A 27,847-nucleotide genomic window follows, 5' to 3' on the forward strand; every position below is an offset into this window, starting at 1 on the left:
TCCTGGGTGCTATACCGTCTTCTCCTGGTGGCGACGGCTTTGCAATCTGGAGTTAGATTGGCAAAGAGGGAAGGAGGATTGACCTTTAGGGTCGCGAGGCCGCACATAGTGAGGGGTGGTAAGGGTCAGCAGAATTTAAGGGTCAGGCTCTGGAGGTTGCACTGAAAATCCAGGCCAAGGATAAGTGCAGTGCAGAGGTTAGGGAGGACGTAGAGGCGAAAACCATGGAACCCTACGCCTTGGACTGTGAGCGTGACGTTGCAGCACCCCCGCATCGCTACGCAATGGGATCCGGAGGCCAGGGAGATACTTTGATTGGTAGGGTGTACCTTAAGGGAGCATCGCCTTACCGTATTTGGATGTACAAAGCTCTCGGTGCTCCCGGAGTCCAGTAGGCAGGAGGTCACGTGGCCGTTGACTTTCACGCTGGTGGATGCGTTGGTCAGAGTGTGTGGTCTGGACTGGTCGATTACCATGGATGTGAGTCGTGGTTGATCGTCGGGTAGTGAGGCGGCCGCTGCGTCGGGGTCCTGAAACGCTGTTGGTCTCCGTGTGCTGCGGGGTGGACAAGATGGCGGCACCCGGAGGTCCTGGGCGACACAAAATGGCGGCGCCCATGGAACGCACGTTGCGGGGGTGGAGCAAGATGGCGGCACCCATGAAACGCATGTGTTGTGCGGGGGAGAAGATGGCGGCGCCCATTGCTCGTACATGGCCTGGGGAGGATAGCGGCGCTCATTGTCCGTGACCGGGAAGGGGGGGGGGGGGGCGGGCCGACCGCTGCCGCTGAGCAGGCCTGGTGCGTGGGAGAAGATGGCAGTGCCCATTGCTCGCACATGGCCTGGAGGAGGGGAGGATAGCAGCGCCCATTGTCCGTGACCGGGGGGGAGGGGGGCGACCGCTGCCACTAAGCGGGCCTGGCACACCGCTACGTAGTGGCCTTCTTCCCGCAGGCCTTACAAAGGGTAGCGCGGGCCGGGCAGCATTGGCGGGGGTGTCTTTGGCCACAAAAATAGCATCGGGGCCCCCCGGAGATCATCGGCTGACGCGTAGCGCAGGCGTACTGGGTGGGTAGCGCCCCCGCTGGGGCGGCTGCCTGTGGGGCCCATGAAGCGTAGGAGGAGTGGGCCGCGCGGTTGGGGACGTAGGACTGCACATTGCGCAGAGCGACTGTCATGGAAAACGCTTGTGTTTTGCTCTCTGCGAGGTCGTGCGTGGCCCTTTCTAGGAGCCGCTGCCTGATAACAAAGGGGCAGCACGGTAGCATAGTGGACAGCACAATTGCTTCACAGCTCCAGGGTCCCAGGTTCGATTCCGGCTTGGGTCACTGTCTGCGCAGAGTCTGCACATCCTCTCCGTGTTTGCGTGGGTTTCCTCCGAGTGCTCCGGTTTCCTCCCACAGTTCAAAGATGTGCAGGTTAGGTGGATTGGCCATGATAAATTGCCCTTAGTGTCCAAAATTGTCCTTAGTGTTGGGTGGGGTTATGGGGATAGGGTGGAGGTGTTGACCTTGGGTAGGGTGCTCTTTCCAAGAGCTGGTGCAGATTCGATGGGCCGAATGGCCTCCTTCTGCACTGTAAATTCTATGCTAACATCGGACCCAATCCCAGTTATAAAAGCGTCCCTCATAAGGAGATCATGAGTGCTCCTTAGCTGTAATATCCTGGCAGTCACAGTCCCGAACTAGTGGGATCAGGGCCCTCCAGAAGTCCTCGATTGACTCACCAGGTCAAGAGCGTGTTCGTCTTCTGCTCATAACTCTCTTTGGGTCGAGTCATAGCGTCAGCATAATTGGGCGCATCCTGGATCAGCGGGAAGATTTTAGAGTTGAGTCTGGAGTACAAGATTTGAATCTTCTGAGCCTCTGGAACAGGGGTCGGCGCCGCGTTGACATACTCTTCAAAACAAGCTAGCCAGTGCTGAAAGTCCTTTCTGGCGTCGCTTGCGTGTGGATCCACCTGCAGCCAATCTGGTTTAATCCGGAGGTCCATCTTCTGAATCAGATGCTAATAAATTGAGGCACGATCAATTTGGCTTTGGACGAAGTTGAATTCAAACTGAGGCTTTATTAGTATCTGAAGTGTGGCCTCCTACAGCAGCTGACTAAATGGCTGCTAGCTGAAGGCCACGCATATTTATAACCCGGATCCTGGGTGGAGCTAGCATGCAGGGGCCCAGGTGAACCTGTAGTGAAGGTTCTACCATACAACCCTTAATATAGGAACACAGTGGTTTACCACCCCCCCCCCCCCCCCCCCCCCCCCACCCCCACTACCAACTTCCTAATCATAGCTATATTTGCCGCCCAGTATTGTTAAAATTCGGCAGCACCAACCCACCCTCCCCTCGGCCACGCTCCAGCAACACTTTCTTCACTCGTGGGGTTTAACACAAAGCCCGAATTCACTTTGTTTACTCGTTTAAAAAAGGCACTTGGGATAAAGATGGGGAGGCACTGAAAAACTAACAGAACCCTGGGGAGGACCGTCATTTTCACGGTCTGTTCCCTCCCCGCCAGTGACAGCAGGAGCATGTTCCACCTTCGAAAGTCCTCCTTCGTCTGTTCTACGAGCTGTGTCAAATTTAGTTTATGTAACAGCCCCCAATCCTGTGCCACCCGGAATCCCAGACAACGAATGCTCCCTCCCACCCCACTGAACGGCAGCTCTCCCTTTCTTCTCTCATGCCCCCTTGCCTGGATAGCAAACATCTCGCTTTTGCCCATATTCAATTTGTATCCTGAAAACTGGCCAAATTCCCCCCAAATCTTCATAATCTCTCCCATCCCCCTAACGGGTCGGAAATATACAGGAGCAGGTCGTCAGCATATAGCAAGACCCTGTGTTCTACCCCTCTCGGACCAACCACTTTCAGTCACTTGAAGCTCTTAGCGCCATCGCCAGTGGCTCTATGGCCAAAGCGAACAGCAGTGGGGAGAGGGAGCATCCCTGCCTAGTCCCCCGGTGCAAATTAAAATAGTCCGACATCAACCGATTGGTTCGGACACTCGCCACCGGTGCCTGGTACAACAACCGGACCCAATCAGTAAAGCCCCGCCCAAACCCGAACCGCCCCATCAGCTCCCACAGATAGTTCGAAACCACCCGGTCGAAGGCCTTTTCTGCGTCCACCGCGACCATTACTTCCACCACCCTCCCCTCTGGGGGCATCATGATCACATTAAAGAGCCTTCTAACATTGGCTGTTAGCTGTCTGCCCTTAACAAACCCCGTCTGGTTCTCCCCGATCACCTCTGGGACACAATCTTCTATCCTTGAGGCCAAGATTTTTGGCAGCAACATTTAATAGGGAGATTGGCCTGTATGACCCACGTAGCTCAGGGTCCTTCTCCCGCTTCAGGATCAGTGAGATTGTGACATTGTCGGGGGAAGAACCCCCCACTCCCTTGCCTCATTAAATGTCCTCACCAGCAGTGGGCCCAGCATCTCAGAGAACCTTTTGTAAAATTCCACTGGGTAGCTGTCCGGTCCCAGGGCCTTACCCGTCTTCATGGCCTCTAGACCTCTGTAATTTCTTCAATCCCAATCGGGGAGCCCAGCCCATCCACCAACCCTTCCTCCACCCTCGGAAACTCCAGCCCTCCCAGAAACTGCCTCATCCCCTCAACCCCAGCTGGGGGTTCTGACTCATATAGCCGGCTGTAAAATTCCTTAAACGCCCCGTTCACCCCTGGTTGGTCCAAGACCGCGTTCCCAGCTGTCTCCTTCACTCTACCTATCTCCCTGGCCACCTTCCTTTTCCTTAGCTGGTGTGCAAGCATTCTGCTGGCCTTCTCTCCATACTCATATATCGCCCCCCTCGCCTTCTCGAATAACGACGAGTCCGAATACAGGTGGGAGATAGAGAACATAGTGGAGTTGTGTAGCGACAACAATCTCTCCCTCAATGCCAGCAAAACTAAACAGCTGGTCATTGACTTCAGGAAGCAAAGTACTGTACACACCCCTGTCTGCATCAAGGCGGCCGAGGTGGAGACGGTTAGCAGTTTCAAATTCCTAGGGGTGCACATCTCCAAAAATCTGTCCTGGTCCACCCACGTCAACGCTACCACCAAGAAAGCACAACAGCGCCTATACTTCCTCAGGAAACTAAGGAAATTCGGCATGTCCACATTAACACTTACCAACTTTTACAGATGCACCACAGAAAGCATCCTATCGGGCTGCATCACAGCCTGGTATGGCAACTGCTCGGCCCAGGACCGCAAGAAACTTCAGAGAATCGTGAACACCGCCCAGTCCGTCACATGAACCTGCCTCCCATCCATTGACTCTATCTACACCTCCCACTGCCTGGGGAAAGCGGGCAGCATAATCAAAGATCCCTCCCACCCGGCTTACTCACTCTTCCAACTTCTTCCACCGGGCAGGAGATACAGAAGTCTGAGAACACGCACGAACAGACTCAAAAACAGCTTCTTCCCCACTGTCACCAGTCTCCTAAATGACCCTCTTATGGACTGACCTCATTAACACTACACCCTGTATGCTTCATCCGATGCCAGTGCTTATGTAGTTACATTGTATATGTTGTGTTGTCCTATTATGTATTTTCTTTTCTTCCCTTTTCTTCCCATGTACTTAATGATCTGCTGAGCTGCTCGCAGAAAAATACTTTTCACTGTACCTCGGTACACGTGACAATAAACAAATCCAATCCAATCCAATCCAATCCTCAGCTGCTCCACCGTCTTCCCTGTAGACAACAGACCAGTATCCATCTGTAGCTTCCGCTGCTCCTTCAATAACCCTGCCTTTGGGGCCTCCGCGTATCTCCTGTCTACCTGGAGTATTTCCCCAACCAACCTATCTATCTCTGCTCTCTCCACCTTCCTCCTGTGGGCCTGTATCGATATTAGCTCCCCTCTAACCACTGCCTTCAGCGCTTCCCAAACCATTGCTGCCGAGACTTCCCCCATGTTGTTTATTTCCAGATAGTTCTGGATGGACTCCCTCACACGCCCGCACACACCCTCGTCCGCTAACAGTCCTACGTCCAATCTCCATTGCGGTCGCTGACCCCCCTCCTTGCACACCTGTAAATCCACCCAATGTGGGGCATGGTCCAACACAGCAATCGCCGAACACTCGGTATCAATCACCCCCGCCAATAAAGCCCTGTTAAGGATAAAAAATCAATCCGGGAGTATACTTTATGTACATGCGAAAAGAAAGAAAACTCCTTTGCTCTTGGCTGACCAAACCTCCATGGGTCTACCCCATCCATCTGCTCCATGAACCCCTTTAGTTCCTTCGCCATTGCTGGCACCCTCCCTGTCTTTGAGCTAGACCGGTCCAACCTAGGATCAATGACCGTATTAAAGTCGTCCCCCCCTCCATGATCAGCTTGTGTGACTCCAGGTCCGGGATCTTCCCTAACACCCATCTTATAAACTCCGCAACATCCTAGTTTGGTGCGTAGACATTCACGAGCACTACCGGTGTCCCCTCCAGCTTCCCGCTGACCATGATATACCTGCCCCACATAACCCGCAACTATTTTCCACGCCTCAAATGACACCCGTTTATTAATCAGTATTGTGACCCCCCTAGTCTTAGAGTCCAACACTGAGTGAACTACCTGCCTGACCCACCCCTTCCTCAATCTGGTCTGATCTGTTACCTTCAGGTGTGTCTCCTGTAGCATTGCCATGCCCGCCTTCAATCCCCACAAATGCACGAACACGCGAGCCCTCTTAACCGGCCCATTCAGCCCTCTAACGTCCACGTGATCAGCCTGACCGGGAGGCATCTTGGTCCATCTCCCTGCCAATCAACCATCACCCTTCTTAGACCAGCCTCCAGCTCGCGTCCCCGCAGGCCCGCCCTTCAGCACCCTCCGTCCTTGACCTCCCATTTGTCTCCCAGCAAAAATTCCTCCCCTGTCAAAGAGCAATTCTTCCCCCCCCCCCCTCCCCATTAACAACAAAACAATTCCAACCCCCTTTATCAATCATCTGTTCCTCCCACTCCTCCCCCGCTCGGACATACATATGCAAAAAACACAGTTCCAACCAAACACAAAGAAAAGTCAAAGAAGATCCATCCACCCTTCCCCCACCAGCACCAGGTTAACTTACAAAACTGAGCAATAGCCCAAGAATCAATACAAAAAGTATTTCACATACAGTTCAGGAGCAAGAATAACTCTAACAAAATCGAGACAGCATTACCCGTCCCAAGAGTTCAGTGTCCTCAGTCATCTGCCACCCCTTTAATTTTAATCAAGTCCATCACCTCTTCCGGTGACTCAAAAAGATCAGAGTTCCTGATCTTAAAAAGTGACCCATAAATGCGCTGGATATAGCAGCCCAAACTTCACATTCTTCTTGAAAAGGGCCGATTTTACTCGGTTGAATCTCACTCTTCTTTTGGCCAGATCCGCACCCAGGTCCTGGTAGATGCACAGCATGCTGTTCTCCCACTTGCAGCTCCGTGTCTGCTTGGCCCACTGCAAAATCTGTTCCTTATCCAGGAACTGGTGCAATCGCGCCACCATCGCCCTTGGCGGCTCGTTCACACACGGCCTCCTCGCAAGCGTTCTGTGCGCCCTCTCCACTTCCAAGGGCCGAGCAACGCCCCATCACCCATTAACTTCTAGAGCGTATTCGCCACATATGCCCTTGCGCCTGTTCCCTCGCAGCCCTCAGGGAAGTCGACGATCCTCAAGTTCTCCAAGTCCTCCACACGCTCCTGCAGTCTTTTCTGTTGATCCCTCATCAGCCCCACCTGTAACTCCAGCTCAGCTAGGCGTTCCTCGTGCTCGACCACCTTCTCCTCAACCTTCTGCATCGCCCAACCTTGGGCTTCCAGCCCCTGCTCCACCCGGTCGATCGATGCCGTCACAGGGTCTAGACCTTCCTCCTTTTGCTTGGCGAAACCCTCCTGAATAAATTTCACCAGCTGCTCCGTTGACCACTGGGCCGCTGAGCCAGTACCCTGCACCTCCGCCATGTTTTTCTGTGCTGTGGATTTTACACGTGCCTTTTCTACTCGATGTTTCCTTCTTAGGCGGCCACTTCTGGCCCACATCTCCATATACTGGTGTGGGATTCGTCCTCGCTGTCCCATCCACTCCGGAGTTTTCAAATAAAATTCGAAAAAAGTCAGGGATGAAGTTCCAAAAGGTTCATCACGAGCGGGAGCTACCAAATGTGTGACCTCCTACTCCATGGCCGTCACCGGATGTCCCATACTGTGAATTTTAAATGTGTTGCATGGGCTGGATTTTACCAGCCCCCCAGGTTGTTGGTGGTGGTGGGGCCGTAAATAGGCCGAGGGACAGTGCGGTGTTGGATGTTGCGGTGACGGTGAAGTATCTGCTGCTATGGTGGGGAAGCTGAAAGATGGCCCTCCCATCCAGAGACAATCTGTGCCACGGAAGTGACCAATTAAAGGCCTCTCACCAGCTAATACTCATGTTTTACCAGTGGTTGGGGGCTCCACTTTGTGGGGAGACCACATAAACCGTGGTGACAATCCCTACAGACTTAGGGGTAGGGTCCTCCTAAACAGGCACTCTATGCCCAACACACAATCTCCTGGTGGCCACACTGCCCAGCTGTGATCAACCACAATCCTAGCACCTCATTGGGGCCTGCTTGACTGGTCCAAGCAACCCTGACCCCATTCACCTTGCTACGGCCAGCGTCCAATGCTGCATCCTCTGGATTGGGTGCAGTCTTCCAGTGGCACTGCTGGGACGGAAGAGCTGCTGACCCTCAATTGGCTGACAGCTCTTGGAGGCAGGTTTTCATCTGTTACAATGACGGGAGCCCCAGAGGCAGCTTCTTAGCCGCAGGATGAGACTAATTTGTGGCCTGTGTTTCCCAAATCGCCACGGCAGGATTGCCCCCTGGCTTTCCAGCCTGTGGTTGTGGCCCCTACAGCAGCCACTGAATTGAACCCAAACATGCATGGGCCATCCTTTTAGTGATGTGGGCAGGAAGAGATCAAAAGGAGACCTTACCAGAACATCAGTTGAAATAATTGATTTCTTTAACCAGATAATTGCTAGTTTGATTGTTTTATTTTCTGCCATATCCGCTATATTAGATCATAGAATTTACAGTGCAGAAGGAGGCCATTCGGCCCATTGAGTCTGCACCGGCTCTTAGAAAGAGCACCCTACCCAAGGTCAACACCCCCACCCTATCCCCATAACCCAGTAACCCCACCCAACACGAAGGGCAATTTTGGACACTAAGGGCAATTTATCATGGCCAGTCCACCTAACCTGCACATCTTTGGACTGTGGGAGGAAACCGGAGCACCCGGAGGAAACCCACGCACACACGGGGAGGATGTGCAGACTCCACACAGACAGTGACCCAAGCCGGAGTCGAACCTGGGACCTGGATATTGAGAGTTGGTTGGATAGTCTTCCAAGGAAACTCCACTGATGCACACTATGAAGCATCCTGTACAAGTTGGAGATTGGTGCCAAGAGGGCATGGTCGAGAAGAAGGATAATGATGCTGAGGAGAATAGTTTTCAAATCAATTTAATGATTATGCAGCAGTAGGCCTCATTGTTGTCCCATAGCAAAGGTATAGCTATTCTTTCAAATTTTTCATCAGCCTGAGTCAATGACTTTGGACTTCTTTGTAGTTCTGCATAGATAATGGCTGCAAAAACAATATTGGGTTGTGTAAGAAAATGTTCAAGGGTTGCCTCTAAGAAAGGCTTTCTGAGCAGATCCTACAATTGTCCTCCAGGCCCTGTCCCAATACAGGAATATACTCGGGAGTCTAAGCATTCATGCATCCTAGTTTGCAGTTATCACTGAAAGGGGCCTTACAGTTCAGTAATGTATATATTACCAACTCTATTGGGCAAGATTTGTCCATCAGAAGTCTACACAGCTGAGATTTGTATAAATATCATTTTCCCCATCATAATATTCCCCGCATTATAGGAAGGACGTGGAGGCTTTGGAGCGGGTGCAGAGGAGATTTACCAGGATGTTGCCTGGTATGGAGGGAAAATCTTATGAGGAAAGGCTGATGGACTTGAGGTTGTTTTCGTTGGGGAGAAGAAGGTTAAGAGGAGACTTAATAGAGGCATACAAAATGATTAGGGGGTTGGATAGGGTCGACAGTGAGAGCCTTCTCCCGCGGATGGAAATGGCTGGCACGAGGGGACATAACTTTAAACTGAGGGGTAATAGATATAGGACAGAGGTCAGAGGTAGGTTCTTTACGCAAAGAGTAGTGAGGCCGTGGAATGCCCTACCTGCTACAGTAGTGAACTCGCCAACATTGAGGGCATTTAAAAGTTTATTGGATAAACATATGGATGATAATGGTATAGTGTAGGTTAGATGGCTTTTGTTTCGGTGCAACATCGTGGGCCGAAGGGCCTGTACTGCGCTGTATTGTTCTATGTTCTAAGTTCTATAACAAACATAACATAAATTTAATTGTGGTTACCTGGTCTGATTGCGATAACCATCTTCCATCCCCAAAGTAAAGTTATTCATGAGGACTTTTCACTGAACTTGACTCAGACAGGGGTTGCTCTGCATACTTCCCATATCCCAACTATTCAGTTAGGACACCCCTTCAGGATCCCCTCTGGTGTGCTTAAGCATTTAATCTACATGGGGTATTCCTACCATAACCACCTCTTTAGCTGCAGGAGCGATGGGTATCACATTCTTGGATTGGGGCATAATTTTGAGACAGATAATCACAGAGCATGTGGACAAAAATGTCGACAGAACATATTGCTTTGAGCTATTAGTCAGTCCAGGGCACATTTAGGTACCAGTAATGACAGTTGTACATTTTATAGTAACAAGTAAGGAGGAAATTATTCTTGGAGTGGTGCGCCAGAATATAGTCTAGACGTACATGCCAGCTTGCTTCTCTTGAATTAGCATCTAACTGAGATAGATAACATAACTGGAGCGCAATCTACCCGAATGAGTCCCATAGCGAGCACATTTAGCCGGGTGTTTCCGGCGTTCAGAACGCTGATAAACACCATGCTATGGGACACCCATTTGGGTAGATGCGGGGCCTCAGTGGGGAACACCCCGGCGGCACCACATTTAGTCCCATTTTCTGCACCGAGGTGCTTCGCTCATCAGTTTTAAATGGCATCCCAATTTCTTGACCCCCAACAACCCCCTGCACCCCCACAGAGCACCCCGGGCTCAATCCCTGTTGCAGGAGAAATGCCAGCTTGGCACCTTGTCAGCCTGGCTTCCTGGCAGTGCCACAAGTGCACCTTGGCTGTGCCAGGCTGGCATTGCCAAGATGCCACCAGCAATGCCAGGGTGCCACCCTGCCAAGAGGGCAAGCACCTGGGAGTGCCGTTCTGTCTGGTCCCTGTTTGTGGAGACCAGCACTGAACGGCGCTCACCCAAGATCTCCAAGGCGAAGGGGTTAGATCTCACGCCTTGGGTAGGTTGTGGGAATGCATATTAGAGTGAGACTAGCTGTCTTACTCTGATATGCAGATTTGTAAAAAAGAATTCCCATCCACAATGGGTGGGATTCACATCGTGACATTTCGCTAGATCGCATTCGATCTCATGAGGCATGGCAAGCCGGTTTTATCCTGGAAGAGGGATCACACGGCATCTGTCGGCCGCGCCAAGCTGCCTTTTGCGCCGGTAGTTCGTGCCCTAGATAGTAACAATTATTTTACATTTCTTCAGGCCAATAGAATAATCTCACAGAAATTCAATGTGTGTGCCGTGTATAGATTGACTAGTGATGAATCTCTAACCATCAGTCATCTCTCATGTTTCTTTGAGGACCCATTGTTTTCAATACACAGACGTTTGAACACTCTTGCTCCAGTTCCCTGATTCCTAGGGTGCCTCAGAAAGGATACTCAGAGCAGGTGATAATGCCATATTTACCACCGCTTTTCAACTGACTGTTTATAAACATACCCTGCAGGCAGCATCTGCTATCACAGCTAGATGTCAGATACTATATGTGGAACAAGAGTCCTTTTGATTAAGAGCAAGTTTGTTGAATACCAACTTGAGCAATATTTCACACCATCAATAGTTGATTTGTTCCATTCTACTAATGGGGCTTGCAATAAAAAGAAAAGTTTTTTTTGTTAACTTAGTAATGCAATGTGTGAGCTACATCATACTTTAGAACATATGTTTAAATCACTTATACCAAAAACTCTATACCCTTATCACTGCTTCCATGCCCTTCTGCAACCACTGTCTTAGACTGAACCAGACTTTGCACTCTTGGGGTTCTATTTGATCTCTTACTGATCCATATTGTCTTTATCACAATCACCTCTACTTCTAGCTCACTTCTGCCACCACCTCAGCCCATCCTCACACATGGATTTGCAATTTCCCAACTAGATTATTCTGTTTTTTCCTGACTGGCTTCCCATCCTGTACCCCCCATAAACTTGACCTCATTGAAAAATCCTATCGTTACTACAGAATGACATATGGGTAGAGCTTCTGCTTTGCATGCAATTGGAAATCTGGGTGCAAGTTGTGTGCAAAATTGTGACTGTTTTGAAGTGTTTTTATTTTCACGCAAGTTTGAACTCTAATTCAACTGCATATCACAGAATATAAAATCTGTCATGAGCTAATGCATTCGGGCATAATTTAAGAACAATTTTTTAAAATATTCCTTGTTTGAGTTGTAACTTGATAAAGTTGAGCCGGGGTCAGCTGACTTTCGGAAGCATTATGGGGGGAGTAACCATGCTCGATGGGGATCTAGCGGGGGGGGCGGGGGTGGTCAACTGGGTTGCTGCTGCTGGGAGCGAGAGGGAGCTGGCAAGGGAAGAGGTGGTCGGGTCGGGAGTGCGCCGCCAGGGGGACGGGTGGGTGCGCGGGACCTGGACGTGGGACTGGCCTAGAGTAGGTGATGGCTAGTCGGGGGGGGGGGGGGGGGGGGGTGCGGGTGCGGGCAGCCCCCCAATCCGGCTGATCACGTGGAATGTGAGAGGCCTAAATGGGCCGATTAAGAGGGCCCGAGTGTTCGCGCACTTAAAAGGGCTGAAGGCAGACGTGGTCAGGCTTCAGGAGACGCATCTGAAGGTGGCGGATCAGGTTAGGATGGGTGGGACAGGTGTTCCACTCAGGGTTGGACGTGAAAAATAGAGGGGTGGCTATATTGGTGGGGAAACGAATATCGTTCGAGGCTAGGAATATAGTGGTGGACAACGGTGGTAGATATGTGATGGTGAGTGGTAGATTGCAGGGAAAGGAGGTCGTGCTGGTAAATGTATATGCCCCGAACTGGGATGATGCGGGATTTATGAAGCGGATGCTGGGACGTATCCCGGACCTGGAGGTAGGAAGCCTGGTAATGGGGGGGGATTTCAATACTGTGCTGGATTCAGGGTTAGATCGGTCTAGATCCAGGACCGGAAGAAGGCCGGCAGCGGCCAAGGTGCTCAGGGGCTTTATGGAGCAAATGGGGGGAGTGGATCCGTGGAGATTTGCTAGGCCGTTGGCCAAAGAGTTTCCCTTTTTCTCCCATGTGCATAAGGTATACTCCCGGATAGATTTCTTTGTTTTGAGTAGGGCACTGATTTCGAGGGAGGCAGGAATGGAGTACTCGGCCATAGCCGTTTCAGACCATGCCCCGCACTGGGTGGATCTGGAACTAGGAGAGGAGAGGGAACAGCGCCCACTCTGGCGACTGGATGTGGGACTATTGGCGGATGAGGGAGTCTGTGGAAGGGTGCGGGGATGTATTGAAAGGTACCTGGAGGCCAATGATGATGGTGAGGTCTAGGTGGGGGTAGTATGGGAAGCGCTGAAGGCGGTGGTTAGGGGAGAGTTGATCTCCATTAGGGCTTACAAGGAGAAAAAAGAGGGCAAAGAAAGGGAGAGATTAGTGGGGGAGATTTTGAGTGTGGATAAAAGATATACGGAGGCCCCGGACAAAGGACTATATAGAGAGAGGCGAAGACTTCAGATGGAGTTTGACCTGCTGACCACAGGGAAGGCAGAGGCACAGTGGAGGAAGGCACAGGGGATGAGATACGAATATGGGGAAAAGGCGAGCCGGCTGCTGGCCCACCAGCTTCGTAAGAGGATAGCAGTGAGGGAAATAGGGGGAGTTAGGGATACAAAGAACAAAGAAAAGTACAGCACAGGAACAGGCCCTTCGGCCCTCCAAGCCCGTGCCGACCATGCTGCCCAACTAAACTACAATCTTCTACACTTCCTGGGTCCGTATCCCTCTGTTCCCGTCTTATTCATGTATTTGTCAAGATGCCCCTTAAATGTCACTATCGTCCCTGCTTCCACCACCTCCTCCGGTAGCGATTCCAGGCACCCACTACCCTCTGTGTAAAAAACTTGCCTCGTACATCTACTCTAAACTTTACCCCTCTCACCTTAAACCTATGCCTCCTAGTAATTGACCCCTCTACCCTGGGGAAAAGCCTCTGACTATCCACTCTGTCTATGCCCCTCATAATTTTGTCGACCTCTATCAGGTCGCCCCTCAACCTCCTTCGTTCCAGTGAGAACAAACCGAGTTTATTCAACCGCTCCTCATAGCTAATGCCTTCCATACCAGGCAACATCCTGGTAAATCTCTTCTGCACCCTCTCTAAAGCCTCCACATCCTTCTGGTAGTGTGGCGACCAGAATTGAACACTATACCCCAAGTGTGGCCTAACTAAGGTTCTATACAGCTGCAACATGACTTGCCAATTCTTATACTCAATGCCCCGGCCAATGAAGGCAAGCATGCCGTATGCCTTCTTGACTACCTTCTCTACCTGTGTTGCCCTTTTCAGTGACCTGTGGACCTGTACTCCTAGATCTCTCTAACTTTCAATACTCTTGAGGGTTCTACCATTCACTGTACATTCCCTACCTGCATTAGACCTTCCAAAATGCATTACCTCACATTTGTCCAGGTTAAACTCCATCTGCCATCTCTCCGCCCAAGTCTCCAAACAATCTAAATCCTGCTGTATCCTCTGACAGTCCTCATCGCTATCCGCAATTCCACCAACCTTTGTGTCGTCTGCAAACTTACTAATCAGACCAGTTACATTTTCCTCCAAATCATTTATATATACTACAAATGAAACGGGATGAAACGGGAACTACGGTGCGGAGTGCAGGGAAGGTAAATGAGGTGTTTAAGACCTTTTATGAGAGGCTATATAGGTCCCAACCCCCGGAGGGAAAAGAGGGGATGCAACAGTTTTTGGACCAACTAAGGTTCCCGAGGGTGGAGGAGCAGGAGGTGGCAGGTCTGGGGGTGCCAATCGGGGTGGACGAGGTGACTAAAGGGCTGGGGAACATGTAGGCAGGGAAGGCCCCGGGACCAGACGGGTTCCCGGTGGAATTTTATAGGAAGTATGTGGACTTGTTGGCCCCGCTGCTGGCAAGAACCTTTAACGAGGCCAGAGAAGGGGGGACTCTACCCCCGACAATGTTGGAGGCGACGATATCATTAATCCTGAAGCGAGATAAAGATCCGCTGCAATGCGGGTCATATAGGCCTATCTCGTTCCTGAATGTAGACGCCAAGTTGCTGGCAAAAGTGCTACCGATGAGGATCGAGGATTGTGTCCCGGGGGTGGTGCATGAAGACCAGACAGGGTTTGTAAAGGGGAGACAATTGAATGTTAACGTGCGACGGCTGTTGGGGGTGATAATGATGCCCCCAGCGGAGGGGGAGGCAGAGATAGTGGCAGCGATGGATGCAGAGAAGGCATTTGATAGGGTAGAGTGGGAGTATTTATGGGAGGTGCTGAGGAGGTTTGGGTTCGGGGAGGGGTTTGTCAGTTGGGTTAAACTCCTCTATGGGGCCCCAGTGGCAAGTGTAGTCACAAATCGGCAGAGATCGGAGTATTTTCGGTTACATAGGGGAACAAGGCCCCCTGTCCCCATTACTGTTCGCGCTGGCAATTGAACCACTGGCCATAGCGTTGAGAGACTCTAGGAAATGGAGGGGGGTGGTTAGAGGGGGAGAGGAACACCGAGTGTCACTCTACGCAGATGACCTACTGCTGTATGTGGCGGATCCTGTGGAGGGGATGACAGAGGTTATGCAGATATTGAGGGAGTTTGGAGATTTTTCGGGATATAGGCTCAATATGGGGAAGAGTGAGTTTTGCTCTTTTTAACCTTAGTCTATTTGCTCTGATTACGTCACCTTTGCTCATGAGTCGCCAGGTAGCTTGATGGTACCGCCACGTGGTTCAAGTTCAGGTTATGATTAATAATACAGCACACCGCTTAGTAAGGATTAAAACAACGGTCATTTATTATATACAACAAGCAATATTAATACACTAATACTACTATCTATATAATAAACCTATCACTACTGGCCAATACTTAACTTAGGAAGAGCCCACCAGGTCAAGGAAACGAATGGCTTGTCCAATCAGATCTGGCCCGCGGGATTCAAAAGGCTGCTACAGGTCGGTGGCTAGGTGTCTCTACCGGATAGCGATCGCTGGATTCAAACTTACTGTTGCCGGTTGCTGTTCTTGCGAAGGTCTCGAGCAGGCGAAGAGGAGAGAGAGAGAGATCTGAACTTGGTCCCTCACTTTTATAGGGCCCAGGGCCTTCCCGCCTCCCGGGGCGGCCCTTGACCCTGAGTCCCAAGTGATTGGATTTGTTCCCAATACCTGGGGTCGATGTGTCCAATGGTGAGGCGATTCCTCGATCGGGGGGTGGTCATTCACCTGTCTTTGTTTCGGCCACTGCAGGCGCTGACAGGTCTGGCCCGGTATTCAATTGCTAATATGTTGCAATTGTTCCCGGGGATAGCCAATTTAACTGCAGATACCTGGATAGATGGGCTGCAAACAGTCCTGAATGTAACTGCAAATACCTGGGTTGATGGGCTGTTGATAGCCCTGAGTATCGATCTGGGCTAACTTCCCCAGAGCCGAATATGCAATACTGTCTGCAGCTGCCTGCTTGTGTCTCGTTAGCTGCTTTTCCCAGAAGTCTTTCGGGTTAGCCATTTCAAACTGGGTTTTGGCCAGATTAATCGGAACGCAGCCATTTTACGTGGCTACATGAGCTTTTCGTAGTACACCCTGGGGATCAGGGAAGAGGGATAGACGGCCTGCCGTTAAGGAGAGCGGAAAGGAGCTTCCGATATTTGGGGATTCAGGTAGCCAGGAGCTGGGGAACTTTACACAAACTCAATCTGATGTGGCTGGTGGAGCAGATGGAGGAGGATTTCAAAAGGTGGGATATGCTACCGCTCTCACTGGTGGGCAGAGTGCAGGCGGTCAAGATGATGGTCCTCCCAAGGTTTCTTTTTGTGTTTCAATGTCCCCCCATTTTGATCACTAAGGCCTTTTTTAAGAAAATAGGAGTGTTATGAGTTTCGTGTGGTTGGATAAGACCCCGAGGGTAAGGAGGGGGTTCCTGCAGCGCAGCAGGGACAGCGGGGGACTGGCGTTGCCAAATTTGGACGATTACTACTGGGCCGCCAATGTGGTGACGGTTCGCAAGTGGATGAGGGAGGGAGAGGGGGCGGCGTGGAACAGGCTGGAGATGGCGTCCTGTAAAGGAACGAGCCTAAAGGCGCTGGTGACGGCACCGCTACCGCTCTCCCCGAAAAGGTACACCACGAACCCAGTGGTGGCGGCAACCTTAAGGATCTGGGGGCAATGGAGGCGACATAGGGGTGTGACGGGTGCCTTGGTGTGGTCCCCGATCAGGAACAACCATAGGTTTGTCCCAGGAAGGATGGACGGAGGGTTCCAGAGCTGGCATCGGGCAGGAATTAGGAGATTGAGAGACTTGTTTATTGACGGGACGTTTGCGAGCCTGGGAGCGCTGGAGGAAAAGTATGAGTTGCCCCCGGGGAATATCTTTAGATACATGCAAGTGAGGGCGTTTACGAGGCAACAGGTGAGGGAATTTCCGCTGCTCCCTGTGGTGGTATGTATTAGGGGTAATACGGTACACCACGTGTCGACAGGCTATTGGTGGAGGGATGCCAGGTCCTGATAGGATCTGCCACCTACTGGACTCCACCCAGAAATGCCGGTATAAGAACCCAGTTTTTCCCTCCATTTCCCTCAGCAGTTACATTCTGTAACCACGCTGCTGGGGATAAAGTTCTGCTTAATAAAGCCTTCAATTGACATTACCTCAACCTGCCTCGCGTCATATTGACGGTGCTACAATTTATTAAGCAGAATTTAAATTGAAGAAAACGACGTGGGAACATGGAGCTCCGAATCACCCCGGAGTGCCTGCGCATCGCACCCCAAGCAGCTAACTCGGCCTCTATCTTCAAGCACTGGATGGCATGCTTTGAGGGCTACCTCCGAACGGCCCCCTGCACACCGACAGACGAACAAAAGATGCAGGTCCTCTATTCCAGGGTGAGTCCTGACGTCTACTCCCTTACCGAGGACGAGGACGGTTTCACCGGTGCCATCGCCGCGCTGAAGGATATCTACATCTGGCCCGCCAACCAGGTTTTTGCTCGCTACCAGCTCGCCACACGACGGCAATTTCCGGGGGAATAGCTGGACGAGTTTTATAACGCCCTGCAGATCCTGGGTCGAAACTGCAACTGCCCGGCGGTAACAGCGAGTGAACACACAGAGCTCCTGGTCCGCGATGCGTATGTGGCAGGTTTGGCCTCTTCCCAGATCCGCCAGAGGCTTCTGGAGAAAGAATCTCTGGGACTTACAGAAGCTCGGGCCCTGGCGGCATCCCTCGATGCGGCCTCGCGTAACGCCCACGCCTACGCCCCCGACCGCTCTACAGCCCCTTGGGCTCCGTGGACCCCCGCTGCGGTCGACTCTCCGACACCCCCCCCCCCCCCCTCCCGCAAACCTACGCGGCCAAAACACCAGACCAACCGGGGGGGCCCCGCTGCTATTTTTGCGGCCAGCCAAAACACCCTCGGCAGCGATGCCTGGCCCGCGCGGCTACCTGCAAAAGCTGCGGGAAGAAGGGCCACTACGCGACGGTGTGCAAGTCCCGCGGGGTCGCCGCTATCTCTGGGGAAGAAACGGGACCACAGACCCAGCCCCTCCAGCGATCCACGTGTGACCAACGGACGCCGCCATTTTGGACCCCGGACGCCACGAGGGAGAGATGGGGTGTCCACCCCCGACCGCGCTCGATCCGTGGACGCCGCCATCTTGGCTGAAGGACCCCAACACAGACGGCCACATACTGGCTGATTACGATGCTCAACTTCAACAACCACGTCTGGCTTTGACGACCCTCGACCAGTCGCGACCCCGGAAGCTCCAGACTGCAACCACTACAGTCCTAGTGAATGGCTACGAGACGCCGTGTCTTATCGACTCTGGGAGCACGGAGAGCTTCATTCATCCGGACACGGTAAGGCGCTGTTCCCTCGTAATTCGGCCAAGCACCCAGAAAGTTTTCCTGGCGGCGGGATCCCACTCCGTTCAGATCACGGGGTTCTGCACCGCTAACTTAACGGTGCAGGGGAGGGAGTTCCGAAATTACCGGCTGTATGTCCTCCCCCATCTCTGTGCGCCCACACTCCTAGGGTTGGACTTCCAGTGCAACCTCCAGAGTTTAAAATTTAAATTTGGCGGCCCTATACCCCCACTGACTGTCTGCGGCCTCGCGACCCTCAAGGTTGAACCGCCTTCCTTGTTTGCGAACCTCACCCCGGATTGCAAACCCGTCGCCACAAGGAGCAGACGGTACAGCGCCCAGGACCGAGCATTTATCCGGTCCGAAGTCCAGAGGCTGCTGAAGGAAGGCATCATCCAGGCTAGCAACAGTCCCTGGAGAGCCCAGGTGGTAGTTGTTAAGATCGGGGAGAAACAGAGGATGGTCATCGACTATAGTCAGACCATCAACAGGTACACTCAGCTAGATGCGTACCCTCTCCCCTGCATATCCGACATGGTCAATCGGATTGCGCAGTACAAGGTCTTTTCCACCGTGGACCTCAAGTCTGCCTACCACCAGCTCCCCATCCGTCCCGGTGACCGCAACTATACTGCCTTCGAAGCAGACGGGCGGTTATACCACTTTTTAAGGGTTCCATTCGGCGTCACGAACGGAGTCTCGGTCTTCCAACGAGAGATGGACCGAATGGTTGACCAGTACGGTTTACGGGCCACGTTCCCGTATCTCGACAACGTCACCATCTGCGGCCACGACCAGCAGGACCACGACGCCAATCTCCAAAAATTCCTCCAGACCGCTCACGCCCTGAACCTCACTTACAACAAAGAAAAATGCGTGTTCCGCACCGATCGTCTAGCCATCCTGGGCTACGAAGTGCGTAATGGAGTGATAGGCCCCGACCCTGAACGCATGCGCCCCCTCATGGAGTTCCCTCTCCCCCACTGTGCCAAAGCCCTGAAACGTTGCCTGGGCTTCTTTTCTTATTACGCCCAGTGGGTCCCCCAGTACGCAGACAAGGCCCGCCCACTAATCCAGTCCACTACTTTTCCCCTGTCGACAGAGGCATGCCAGGCCTTTAGCCGCATCAAAACGGATATCGCAAAGGCCACGATGCGCGCCATCGACGAGTCCCTCCCCTTCCAGGTCGAGAGCGACGCATCGGATGTAGCTCTGGCGGCCACCCTCAACCAAGCAGGCAGACCCGTGGCCTTCTTCTCCCGAACCCTCCACGCTTCAGAAATCCGCCACGCCTCAGTGGAAAAGAAGGCACAAGCAATAGTGGAAGCTGTGCGACACTGGAGGCATTACCTGGCCGGTAGGAGATTCACTCTCCTCACTGACCAATGGTCGGTTGCCTTCATGTTCGATAATGCACAGCGGGGCAAGATCAAGAACGACAAGATCTTGCGGTGGAGGATCGAACTCTCCACCTTCAATTATGAGATCTTGTATCGTCCCGGAAAGCTGAACGAGCCATCTGATGCCCTATCTCGCGGCACATGTGCCAATGTACAAGTGGACCGTCTACAAGCCCTCCACGAGGACCTCTGCCACCCGGGGGTCTCTCGTTTCTACCACTTCCTTAAGGCCCGCAACCTCCCTTACTCTGTCGAGGACTTCCGAACAGTCACCAGAAACTGCCAGATCTGCGCTGAGTGCAAACCGCACTTTTTCAGGCCAGATAGAGCGCACCTGGTTAAGGCTTCTCGACCCTTTGAACGCCTCAGTTTGGATTTCAAAGGCCCCCTCCCCTCCACCGATCGCAACGCATACTTCCTGAACGTCGTTGACGAATACTCCCATTTCCCTTTCGCCATCCCCTGCCCCGACATGAGAGCGTCCACGGTCATTAAAGCCCTCGGTACCATTTTTACCCTGTTCGGTTTCCCCGACTATATCCATAGCGACAGGGGGTCTTCCTTTATGAGTGACGAACTGCGTCAATTCCTGCTCAGCAGGGGCATAGCCTCGAGCAGGATGACTAGTTACAACCCCCGGGGGAACGGGCAGGTAGAAAGGGAGAATGGAACGGTCTGGAAGGCCGTCCTGCTGGCCCTCCGGTCTAGGAGCCTCCCAATTTCCCGCTGGCAGGAAGTCCTCCCGGATGCCCTTCACTCTATCCGGTCCCTGCTGTGCACCACCACGAATCAAACGCCTCACGAGCGCCTCCTCCTCTTTCCTAGGAAGTCCTCCTCTGGAACGCCGGGACCCATTCTGCTCCGGAAACATGTGCGGGCGCACAAGTCAGATCCGTTGGTGGAACGGGTGCATCTCCTTCACGCCAACCCGCAATACGCCTATGTGGAGTACCCCGATGGCCGACAGGACACGGTCTCCCTGCGAGATCTGGCGCCCGCCTGAGCTACCCACACCCCCCCAACGCCAATCACCACCACCTCACTCCCGCCGGTTCATCCTGCAGCCACGCCCTTCCCGGGGGGTTCGGTTCTCCTCCCAGACCCGCTCAGGAGTAAGGACACAGGGGACAGCGCTACGCTCCCAGAGTCGACGGGACTCGAGCCAGCGCCATCACCACCACACCCGAGATGATCGGAAAGGACGACCAGGGCGCCCATCCGGCTCATCGAATCACTTTAACTCTCAACGTTTTCAGTTATTGTGTCTTGTTATAGTTATGGTATCATGCCGACCCTGTTTGGCCCGTTGGCCCAGTTTTCAGTTATTGTGTCTTGTTATAGTTATGGCATCATGCCGACCCTGTTTGGCCCGTTGGCCCAGTTGAATCGATAATTTTGTGTTTTGTTCAAAGTTACGGCACAGTACCGACTCTGTAAACCCCTACCACCATGCGAACCACCATCCCGCCGGGTTTTGTTTCAACAAGGGGTGAATATGGTGGTATGTATTAGGGGTAATACGATACACCACATGTCGACAGGCTATTGGTGGAGGGATGCCAGGTCCTGATAGGATCTGCCACCTACTGGACTCCACCCAGAAATGCCGGTATAAGAACCCAGATTTTCCCTCCATTTCCCTCAGCAGCTGCATTCTGTAACCACGCTGCTGGGGATAAAGTTCTGCTTAATAAAGCCTTCAATTGACATTACCTCAACCTGCCTCGCGTCATATTGACGGTGCTACACTCCCGACACGGGGGATCCAGGATAGAGTGATTTTGGGGGTATGGGTCGGGGAGGGTAAAGTGTCCGAAATATATCAGGAGATGAGGGGGAGGCGCTAGTAGAGGAAAATGGGAAGAAGAGCTGGGGGAGGAGATTGAGGAGGTTCTGTGGGCTGATGCCCTAAGTAGGGTAAATTCCTCTTCCTCGTGTGCCAGGATTAGCCTGATACAATTCAAGGTTCTACACAGAGCACACATGACGGGAGCAAGACTGAGCAGGTTCTTCGGAGTGGAGGACAGGTGCGGGAGGTGCTTGGGAAGCCCGGCGAACCACACACATATGTTCTGGTCGTGTCCGGCACTGGATGAGTACTGGAGGGGAGTGGCAAGAGTGATTTCAAAGGTGGTGAAGGTCCGGGTCAAGCCAGGTTGGGGGTTAGCTATATTTGGGGTAGCGGAGGAGCCGGGAGTGCAGGAGGCGAAAGAGGCCGATATTCTGGCCTTTGCGTCCCTGGTAGCCCGGCGAAGGATTTTACTCATGTGGAAGGAAGCGAAACCCCCCGGCGTGGAGGCCTGGATAAACGATATGGCAGGGTTCATAAAACTAGAACGGATGAAGTTTGCGTTGAGAGGATCGGTTCAGGGGTTCTCCAGGCGGTGGCAACCGTTCCTTGACTATGTCGCGGAATGTTAAGGGAAAATAGATCAGCAGCAGCAGCAGCCCAGGGGAGGGGGAGGGGGGGGGCAAACTGTTTTGTTCTGGTTGGGTTTTGGGGGGGGGAGCACTATTTTTTGTTACTTTGTTAGTTCACTATTTTATTTAAATAATGTTACTTATTACTTACTATGTTATCTTTCATGTTGATTTGTAAGGTGGAAAAATTGTGGTTGAAAACTTTAATACAATATATTTTTTAAAAAAAGATAAAGTTGGATTAATAAAGATTCAAATGGGTTTATCACAAAAATAAGCATTTTAATAAGCATTTTTAACCACAGTGACAATCTTTAGTGAGTAATTTCTTTTTGTTCATGTAATAACATGGGCATCACTGACGAGGCCAGCTTTTATTGCCCATGAGAAGGTGAATATAAGTTATCTTCTTGAACTGCTGCAATCCTTGTGGTAAAGGTACACCCACAGAGCAGTTTGGGAGCAGGAGTTTGATCCAATGATAGTGAAGGAACAGCAATATCGCTTCAAGTCAGGATGGTGTGTAGTTTGGAGGGGAACTTGCAGGTAGCGGTGTTCCCGTGCAGCTGCTGCCCTTGTCCTTCTAGGTGGCAGAGGGCGCGGGTTTGGAAGGTGCTGCCATAAGAGCCTTGGCGAGTTGCTGCAGTGAATCTTTTAGATGTTACACACTGCTGCTACTGTGAGTCGGTGGTGGGTGAGTGAATGAATGTTTAATGTGGTGGATTACTGAAAGTGACTTTTAAAAATGTATGCGAGTTTTTACTAGTTATATTCGATTTCTGTGGTCTGAGTAAATTTAAAAAATATCAAAAACATTTTGAAACATGCCATTGAACCACTTTGAAGGCCTTTAAACAAGTCCAATTGAGAGCAATTCACCCTGGGCATCTGGCCATTCTTGTGGGCATTCTTCTTGAGTGATGCTTTTAAAACTAGCACAAAAGATTCTTGATTTTAGGCAAACTACATTGACAAAGACAAATCAACGAAGTGAAACTAATAGAAGTTTTTAAACAATATGCTGATGTTTGCAATATGTTTGGTCCTAGTTGGATAGAAATCTAACCAAACGGACATTGAAGATCCCTTTACAAATTTGCAGCCCAGAAGTTCCAGCTCACATGCTGAATTCAGCCGGCTACCACTTTTACACAGCCTACAAAGTGGCTCTTGATTTGAGAAACCATCCAGCAAGAACAGCAGGACTGAGGGAATCATCAGAACAAAATAATTAGACTGCAATGTTTTCAGTGGAGAGCGAGGGACTGTTGCTACAGACTGATGATACATGATCGCTCAGCAGCTATCTGTACAGTTGGAACTTCTGCATATCATGGACTCCTGGATTAAATTAATTAGGGGATTTGTGCTTTGGGAGTAGGAGGTGTACTGGCAGACAACTGTGCTTCCACAAGAATGCTGCACAATGGTATCTAAAATGTTAATTCTGTTTCTCTTCCACAGATGTTGCCTGAACTGCTGAGTATTTTCCACTTTTCTGTTTTTCTTTCAGATTTCCAGCATTCACAGTATTTTGCTTTTCCTTTGGGCTGTACAATCTGGTTGTTTTATTTCCAAACCGCAATAGCCAGAATTTTAGGAATTGTTAGAATTAATATAACCACAAAGAAAAGAAGAAGAAGTAGCGTTCTAGTTTGACAGATGTCAATAGAGTAGTGTGAAAGCAATGTGGAAGAGGGGCGTATGTATGATGGAAAACGTTTGAGAGAGACGGATGGGAGAAAAGGATGGAAATGGGAAAGAGAGACGAAAGCTAGAAAATGAACGAAGGAGAGGCAGTAAATTTAATTCATAGTGCATGCACCCCATGGGATTCATTATGGGACACGTCTGTAAATAGAAGTATATTGCTGTTTAGCCAATCCTCTGCTCTGTAATTCCCTACTGGGAGATGGTGAATGAATTCTTGAAAGTCGAGTAAGAGAGATGGTGGTGAGGGAATGTGGAGATCGATAGACTGAAGTGTAAGATAAAGAAAGAAAGATGGAAGTTGCACAGTCTGACTGTTCCCAAGAAGCACAAAATATATTGGAATGCCACGTAATCATGTTTCTGTCCGTCTCGGAAATGATTTTGTTGCCAGTAGCTCACTTTTGATTGTGATGGATCTGACCCACTGCTGTAAAAGATTGAACACTTCTGTCCCAGACTATTAAGTGATACCTAAATACATTTATAAAGACTACTGTGGTTACAAAATCAATCAAATACAAATTATTAGATTGTGGATATAATTTTATATTTATAATTTATAGACCTTATGGAACGTTGGTAGCATCCCTATCCCTGGGCCAGAAGCTTTGGGTTCAAGTCTCATACTAAGACTTGCTGGCCACGGCAGGAGCATTTATAAGGTGGTTCAGCCGATTGATAATCAGCAGAGAATCCTTCCATAAGCTCCCCACTATTTTCCAAAGGGAAAACTGTATGCAAAGTTATGATAAAATAAAATAATAATTATTTTTGTCTTATATGGAAAGTGATTACTAAGTTGATTTGTTTACACTTGCAGGTTCCTGCCAATGCCACTATGTCTCCACTTCGTTTGCACTCTTCAAATCCTAATCTATCTGCTGACATTGGTGAATATCCAATACAGCCAAGTCCACTTGCGGACTCCCCTGATTCTGCTGCGGATTATATTAAACTTCAAGAAGAGTTTTGTCAAATTGCACAGAAAGGTATTTGAATTCTTAGAAGTGGTTTATTACCAAATTTGTAATTCCATTTAGAGTCAATTGGCCATCAACGCGTCTGACCGAGATGGGACAATTCATTCTGTCTAAGGCAAAATAAATGTATTAAAATAATTGAACCGTGACAGATTATTCTATTTTTATCTGCATTACAGCATCTTGAACTAAATGAAAAAGTGCTGAATTTGTTTCAGGTTACCAAAATAAACATGATTGAGGTATTACTTTTACCAATTTTATCTAATCAGTTTATTATATATTGGTGAAACAGTTTTGTGATTTGAAGTAATAGAAGATGAATTTCAATCCAGCTTAGCCAATTAAAGAACATAATGCTGATCTAGCCTGTGACAGTAATGAACTCAAAGGATACATATTTCTTGGTGATACAATGTAGCATTTTCTGCCCTGCTAGGAACATGGATTAATTCAATACAGCATTGCAATAAGGTTCCACACTGGCAATAATTTTTTTCTACCAGCTTTTAATTTTACAAAATATTTTGGAAATGGATAATGTTTTGCCCTAAAAAGCATAAACTAAGTATTTCAAAGGATCCTATGGGTGTGTACACACATTTGAATATTATTTACAATTCAAAGGCACACATTTTTCCCCTCACTAAAGAAAATTGTCAGCATATTCACAAATACAGTGAAATGAAACAAAAGTTACTAGATCGGCGAATCCCAACAGTGCAGAAGGAAGACATTCAGCCCATCAATCTGCACTGACCCTCTGAAAGAGCACTCTACCTAGGCCCACTTCCCCATCTAACCGTTTGGACACTAAGGGTCAATTTACCATGGCCAACCCACATAATTTGCTTATCTTTTGGACTGAACATTCTGAGGAAACCCGCACAGACACTAGGAGAACATGCAAATTCCACACAGTCTTCGAATGGCTGGAATTGAACCCAGGTGGGTCCCTGGCGCGGTGAGGCAGCAGTGCTAACCACTGTGCCAAATCTTCCATGCCATGTAGAAACGAAGATCAAAAATGAAAATATGGAAAATGCCACACTGCAACCCCAGTGAACATAGGCTAAAAATAATAGATTAATTGCTAATGTTAGGAAAATTAAAACCTTTTGAGTCATATAAAATATGTATTAATATTTGAATAATTTGCCTCAATTAAAATCTTTAAATCCTTGTTGCTCCCATTTGATTATGTGGGTTTTACATGGATGGACGGTTTCTTTAACATCTCTTGCACTTTTATTTAAGAAGGCATTTCTTCTAAATCCATGGAAATTGTTACAAACCTTAAACTGTGTTGGCCAAGATTAAAGTTCAAAAATTAAAAGCAAATATAACCCAGCAATTATGTGTTTAAATAATGCATCGCAAACCTGGATTAAATATTTTATCGGTATAGTTCCACAGGCTATTGGTAAAAAGGATGAATACACAAATACTACTAGCAGGCATCAGCAAAAGATCCTTGGAAAATTGGAAACTAGTTGAATCTTTTGAGCAAAAGCCTTACTGTAATATGGTAAAATATAACAAGATTACAATATTTACATTTAACTTGGAAAGAATTGTGAAACAGCAGAGCTGTAAGATATTCACTTTCAGAATGCTTAAATGCCATTTGTGGAGTGGACTCGATGGGCCGAATGGCCTTACTTCCACTCCTATGTCTTAATCCTGGGGTTGATCTTTGTTGTCCAAGATTTGTTGACCAGCCATTTTGAGCAAATGCAAACCCTAAGTGCATCTGTTCTTGGATTGAAAAAAATGTAATGAAATAGTGGAAAATGCCATTTAGTTCAGATTTTGTCTTAGAAAATTCTATGCAGTGAGGTAAATCTCCAACTCAGAAACTATTCAGTTAAATTTTCTTCAACCAACGGCCCTGCCAGTTATGTTCTTCATGAAGAGAAATCATGTTGGATTAGACACGTTCCATGGCAATGAATCTGCCTTCATCAAATGTTATGCGAGGACTGAAATTAATGAAAATTGTAGGGCAGTAACGATTGATAAGCAATCAGCTCAATAAAACTATATTTATTTTGTGCTTTTGCTATTTTTTTCACAGTACACTGTCTTTTAAAGTCTGCCTTCAACACAGTAGCAATAGAAAGGGAGCAGCTGAAGCAAATGCTGTTGGAGCAAGAACATTCCGGCCACAATGCACAAATCTTCAACCTTAGGAGAACACTCTCCCAGGTACTTTACACACAGGAAATTGTTGTTTGTCAAACTGAAACATATGTTGAGATGATTTACAGGCAACTTTACTCAATGTTATTCTTTTTATTTAAATTTCTGCCTTATTCAGGTCTCTGTAATCATGATCCCAATAAAAATTTGGAATTGAAAGATCCAGTGATGACCACTAAACCATTGCTGATTTCCAAGAAAACCCATCTGGTTCACTAATGTCCTTAAGGAAACCTGGCATCCTTACCTGGTCTGGCCTACATGTGACACCAGACCAACAGAAATATGGTTGATTCTTAAATGCCCTCCGAACAAGGGCAATTAGTGATGAGCAATAAATGCTGGCCGAGCCAGCGATGCCCACATTCCATGAACGAATAAAAAAAAGTTTATGTAACGAAAACCTACGTGTAACTCCATTAAAGCCATAAAGGGTATGTCACATAGAAGTGGTAGAAAATGTAAATTATATACAAACATGAATTGGGAGCCATTCGGCCACATGAGCCTGCCCTGTCATTTGATAAGATCATGACTGATCTGTACACCATCCCCTTTATCCACTTTGCTTGTTGGTTCCTGAAAGAACTCCCTTTCCCAAAATCATGTTGATTCTGCTTGATTAAGATTTTCTAAGCACCCTACTATACCCTCCTTAATAATAGATTCCAGCAATTTTCCTATGACAAATATTAGACTGACTGGCCTGTAATTTTCTGCTTTCTATCTCCCCGCTTTCTTGAGTAGAGGAGCTACATTCATTAATTTGCAATCTGGTGGGACCTTTCCAGA

At 49.5% G+C, this 27,847-nt stretch overlaps 1 protein-coding gene across 4 annotated transcripts in view; it reads left to right on the plus strand.

The window, feature by feature from the left end:
• The window catches only part of osbpl6 (oxysterol binding protein-like 6), a 334,262-nt gene that overhangs the window by 185,459 nt on the left and 120,956 nt on the right, over positions 1-27,847 (plus strand). For all 4 annotated transcript variants that reach the window (XM_072477126.1, XM_072477154.1, XM_072477136.1 and 1 more), the window contains 2 exons: positions 24,694-24,862; positions 26,931-27,061. In XM_072477126.1, coding sequence (XP_072333227.1) covers positions 24,694-24,862; positions 26,931-27,061 — 300 coding nt within the window. The remainder of the gene's footprint in view (positions 1-24,693; positions 24,863-26,930; positions 27,062-27,847) is intronic.

Source organism: Scyliorhinus torazame, chromosome 2 (assembly GCF_047496885.1).
Source record: "Scyliorhinus torazame isolate Kashiwa2021f chromosome 2, sScyTor2.1, whole genome shotgun sequence".
Lineage (NCBI taxonomy): Eukaryota > Metazoa > Chordata > Chondrichthyes > Carcharhiniformes > Scyliorhinidae > Scyliorhinus > Scyliorhinus torazame.